The sequence below is a fragment of the Orycteropus afer genome, unplaced genomic scaffold (assembly GCF_000298275.1).
Source record: "Orycteropus afer afer isolate SDZICR_OR568_19922 unplaced genomic scaffold, OryAfe1.0 scaffold00244, whole genome shotgun sequence".
NCBI lineage: Eukaryota > Metazoa > Chordata > Mammalia > Tubulidentata > Orycteropodidae > Orycteropus > Orycteropus afer.
The window spans coordinates 2,012,491-2,017,885 of record NW_006921831.1 but is presented as its reverse complement, the minus strand read 5'-3'; the positions used below and the strand labels follow the sequence as shown (position 1 = coordinate 2,017,885).

Genomic DNA, 5,395 nt, shown 5'->3' with positions numbered 1-5,395 from the left:
GCCCCTCACACACAGGCACCACCTGGGAGACCCCGGTTCAGCTCCAGGCCGTGCCCCTCACACACAGGCACCACCTGGGAGACCCCGGTTCAGCTTCAGGCCGTGCCCCTCACACACAGGCACCGCCTGGGAGACCCCGGTTCAGCTCCAGGCCGTGCCCCTCACACACAGGCACCGCCTGGGAGACCCCGGGTCAGCTCCAGGCCGTGCCCCTCACACACAGGCACCACCTGCCAGTCAGGCTCAGGTGCTGCTGGCACCCTGAGCAGGTTTCACGGGTGCTTCCAGGCTCAGATGGGCTGGGAAGAAAGGCCTGGCTACCTGCCTCTGTAAGTCAGCCCTCAAGAGCCCTATGGTCCAGTCCACGACCTGTGACGGGGATGGGCCGGCCCGGGCAGTGTTTGGTTCCCTTGACCCATGAGAGTCCTACGGTCCAGTCCATGACTCATGACAGACATGGGGCCAGCCTGGGCAGCGTTTGGTTCCCTTGGCCCACGAGAACCCTATGGTCCGAGCCATGACAGATGACAGGCCCGGGGCCGGCCTGGGCAGCGTTTGGTTCCCTTGTCTGTGTTTGGTTCTGTTGCGCGGGGGATTGCCATGAGTTGGGGGCAGTACGTGGCTGCAGTGTTTCCTGCCTCGTGCTGAATTTTTCATCTCTGTCAGTGGAATCAAGGCTCTGTGGAAACTTCCTGAGTAACTTGGTGCATTCCTTCTGTTTCAGGTGGTTTTGTACTCACTGCTTCCTGACTTCTGCCATAAATTTGTGCCCGGCTACGTCGGAGGGGTTCAGGAGGGGGCGGTGACTCCTGCAGGTAACTCCTCCCACGGCTCTGGAGTCTGTAGTTGCGTCTGTCTGCGTCGGCCTTGGGCCCAGCTCCTGGTGCTGATGACCCATCTGGAGCCCCGCTGTGTGGCTGCCAGGAACTGGCTGTGCCTGGCGTTTCAGTCTGTGGCACCTACCCGCTTCGCGGGCTCCTTCCTAAAGATGATAAAGCATGGTTCTGCCTGGAATTGGGGACTGTCCCGGGTACAGGGCTGAAAATGACTTTCTTCCGTAGAGAAGGGACAGGGCGCCACCCCAGCCCTCCCCAAGCATAGCTGGTAGCTGTTGCTGGGCCAGTGGGGTACCTTCCTGCAGAAAGCACACGTTCCCACCAGGGGCTTCTGTGAGGCAGGCCTTGCTGTAGGAGCCTGGGGCTACCTCAGCATTCATTCCTCTCCGTTACCAGTACCTGAATGAAATACAGCCTTGTTCTGGGCACAAGGGGTGTTTTGGGGTATCTATTTCTGCTCTAACAAAATATAACAAACAGATGGCTTGATTAAACAGGAGCTTACTCTCTTACAGTTTGGGAGGCTAGAAGTCTGAGTTCAAAGTGCCAGGCTCTAGGGGCTCAGTGAAAGCCCTTCAGCCTTGGGCTTCAGCTCTGCCTCCTGCTCCCAGCCCACTGAGGCTGGAGGCTTTCTTCACTCAGGCAGCTGCTGGCTGCTGAGGTTGACAAACCCAAGGTTGACAAGTAAAAAGGCACAGTCCCGAGATTACCGAGCCACACAGCAGGCCACTGATTCAGGTGCATTAACATGGCAGGCTGCTGAACAACGGCTTGGCTACGTGCAGGATTCAGGCACGCCAAAAGCTGCCGATACCCTTCCCGAAGCTTCTCCTTAGGTGCTGGGAGCAGCCCACGTCCCTAAGGCAGCTACTCGGCTGCTCCAGTGGATTCCACCACGGAGCCCGTCACCAGTCTCATCATGGGGAGAAACTCCGTCCAGCTGCCCGCCACTCAGACCAGGCCCAGCCAAGCTGACACATAACCTTTAACCTTACACCTTTGAATCGGGTGCTGATTCAAATCCCTCCCAGTCTCTGCAGTGAGCTCCCTGTTTAGCAGCAGGGTCTCCTGACAGTCAAAGGCACATGGGAGCCCAGTCCCCTGACAGTCAAAGGCGCGTGGGAGCCCAGTCCCCTGACAGTCAAAGGCGCGTGGGAGCCCAGTCCCCTCACAGTCAAAGGCGCGTGGGAGCCCAGTCCCCTCACAGTCAAAGGCGCGTGGGAGCCCAGTCCCCTCACAGTCAAAGGCGCGTGGGAGCCCAGGGCAGGACCTCGCTCCACGTCTGCTCCACCTGGGCCTAACCAGCCTCAGAGGGTGACTCAGCGAAGGGAGGGCGTCCGCCCATTTCCCTGCCGGCCCGCCTCTCTCCACTTCTCTGGGACTTGGCCGAAGGAGCAGGCGATTGGCAGGGACGGTTATTTTCTCAGTCGGCAGTGTGAGCTGTCCCATGGCATTGTGACTTAACCCAGAAAACCATCCCCATTGCCATCAAACTGATTCCACCTTATGGCCCCCCGTCTGACAGTGAAACTGCCCCATCGGGATTTCTTGGCCGTCATCTTTACGAAGGCGGGTCTTGAAAGCACCTCCGTGGGTTCGAGTTGCCAACTTTCAGTTGATGACCAAGTGCAGACCATTTTCCCCAGCCAGAGGCCTTCACTGCAACTTGAAGGCCTTGGATTTTCATTGTCTTTGTTGGGAGGTGGCCTGGGTACAGCCAGAGAGGTCAGGAGGCAAGTTGGGCCTGAGCCAGGGTGGGCCCCAGCAGGCCCAGTGGCCTCATGCAGGCTGGCGACCTGGCTAATGTGTCATCTCTCTGCAGGGATTGTCAACAAATATGAGATTAACGGCCTGCAGGCCTGGCTCATCACCCACCTCCTCTGGTTTGCCAACGCCCACTTCCTGTCCTGGTTCTCCCCCACCATCATTTTCGACAACTGGATCCCGCTGCTGTGGTGTGCCAACATCCTTGGCTACGCCGTCTCCACATTTGCCATGATCAAGGGCTACCTGTTCCCCACCAGCGCCAAAGACTGGTATGTTCCTTAGGAGCTGGTGAAGGCCTGCACAAGGGTCCGATGCCACCACTTGCCTTTTCTGTTGCCCTGGGGTTGAGACCCCTTCAGGATTACTGTCCTGAAGGTTGCAGCCAAGAGTCCTTCACCAGGGGAACAAACGTGTTGGACCCTGAGGAACACCCGTTGTTTTTCCTTTTTGGGGAAGATGTGCACAGCAGAACGTCCCTCACCCCAGCAGTTTCTGCTTGTGCAGTTCAGTGACGTGGCTCCATTCTTCAGGCTGTACCACTTTTATTACTCCCCTTTCCGAATTGTCTCACCACCATCAGTGCAAACTCACTGTTCCTTTCCCATCTAACCTTTCGTGTTGCTGTCGTCAGTTTGAGCTCACGTAGATAATTCTTTAACAGAACACGGTGTTCAAGGTATGCATTTTTTCCTAAGTAAGCTAAGTTATTATTTAGTTTAAAGACAACTTCCGGGTATAGTTTTGGTTTTGGTTTAAAGATTTCTTTGGAGCAGTAGTTTCGGAGGTCATCCAGCCTCAGTGTATCCAGAGTCTAGGTTCTATGAGACTTTGAAATTCTGTTCCACATTTTCCCCCTTTTGATCAAGATTTGGCTGTAGAATCTTTGATCCAGTTGGGGAAAATCCTTTCTAATGGCTGGTGGCTTCTGCCTTCAGGAAAGTTTGGATGAAGGTGGCCAAGTCTGTCTTTAGTAGCCAAGTCCTTTCCTGTAGGCCTGCCATAGACCATGGACACTGAAAAGACAGATTTTGGTTGAGGCAGTCCATTGCCTCCTTTGTGGAACTTGTAGCGTGGCCTGAAACAATTTCAGTGAGTGGTCTTGTTACGTGAGCAGCTTTAACGGAGAAGCTTCCCGGGGGAGCTCGCTGGATGGACCGTTCTCGCCTGAGGCTGGACATTCAGCCAACTGCCCGTCCAGTCTTCTCCCACAGCACTGGGCTCCTGTGGATGTTGCAGAGCGAGATCCTTGTTCTTGGGCCGCTTCCATTTGGAGTTGTTTCCTTTATCTCACACACCGAGAACTGGGAAGGCGTCTGGGGTGGTGGTTTTTGTGGCTTGTGGAATGACAAGACCGTGAAGCCAGCCTTCTTCTGTGGCTCATGGGGTCACGTCCCCCACTTTGTAATCACATTGGGAGTCCCCGGGTGTGATTGGCCACTAACCCGAAAGTTAGAGGCTCCAGCCCACCAGAGGCTCCTCGAAAGAAAGGCCTGGCAATCCCCTTCGGAAAAAGCAGCTGCTGAAAGCCCTGTGGGCACAGGGCTGCTGTGGGGGACACGGGGTCGCTGGGAGTTGGGCTACTGGAGGTCAAGTGGTTGGGGTTTGAGTACACACAGTCGCCGTGAGTTGGATCTGCCGGAGGACGAGTGGCGTTTTTTTTGGTGCACGTGGAGTTGTTGTGAGTCAGATCTGCCGAGGACGAGTGGTGGTTTTTTGGTGCAAGTGGAGTTGCCGTGAGTCGGGTTTGCTGGAGGACGAGTGCTGGTTCTTTTGGTATAACCGCAGCTGTTCTCGGCTCTGTGTTGTTTGGTCTCCTTTGTTTGTCCTGAGGAACGCGAGCATGAGCACACGTCCTATTTACCCAGAAACCCCTGTGTTCACCGCACGGTGCTCCTAGTCCGCTGGGTCCTTGGCTGCCTGTCTCAGGGTCCCAGCCTGGAGGGTAGGCACAGTCTCAGTGCTCTAGCAGAAATACCCCACGTCGCTGGCTTGGCAGGCGTTTACTCTCTCACAGTTGAGGGTAGAGGTCCGAGTCCAGGCGCCGGCTCTAGGGGCAGGCTCTCTTCTGGTGGCTCTGGGGAAGGTCCTTGTCTCTCTTCAGCTCTAGTTCCTGGTTCCTTGGTTCGCTCCATGTGGTGTGGCACCGGTCTTCCCCCATCTCGGTTTATACTTAACTGTTCCTTTCATAGCTTAGAAGAGGTTGACTCAAAACACGCCCTCCATTAACCCTGCCTCGCTGACAAACCAAGAACACTCGGGTTTAGACACAGACGGAGGACTGGGATTGGCAGCACGGACCAGGAGGGACACGATTCAGTCCCCAACAGGTGATGGATGGTTAAGTGGCTTGTCTGGCAGAGGTCACCGTGGGACCTGGACCCCTGGCTCTGACTGGGGTCACTTCCTGTCACTGTTCACTTTGCCCACGGGAGGCCGGATGCCCTGGGAATCCTCCCCCAAGTGCAGGCTTGGCCGCCTGGCGGTGGTTCTATAACACCGCTCTCCATGCTTCAGGGAAGCCAGCGGCACGGAGAGCCGGAAGCACGGCTGCTGCCCCCCCGCTCCCCGAGAGGGCTCCTTTGTCAGCTGTCTCTGCTGTGCCCCAGCTGCGTGCTCAGTGAGAGGCAGGGAAGGGGTGCCGAGCTCCCCCGCTGCGCCGGGCCCTTCACTCTGGTCATCTGGCGTCAGTCCCAGCTGCACAGTCCCCAGGTCGTGCGACCCCTGGGCCACGCTGAGTGCCATCCCTGAGTTCGTGCAGCCCCCAGCCTGGGCCGAGGGCCGTCCCCGAGGCC

General features: G+C 56.9%; 1 protein-coding gene across 1 annotated transcript in view; it reads left to right on the top strand.

Annotated features, from left to right (window-relative positions):
* Nucleotides 1-5,395, top strand: part of DHCR7 (7-dehydrocholesterol reductase) — a 13,528-nt gene that overhangs the window by 4,047 nt on the left and 4,086 nt on the right. The window contains exons 3-4 of the mRNA XM_007949270.1: nucleotides 725-815; nucleotides 2,659-2,872. Coding sequence (XP_007947461.1) covers nucleotides 725-815; nucleotides 2,659-2,872 — 305 coding nt within the window. The remainder of the gene's footprint in view (nucleotides 1-724; nucleotides 816-2,658; nucleotides 2,873-5,395) is intronic.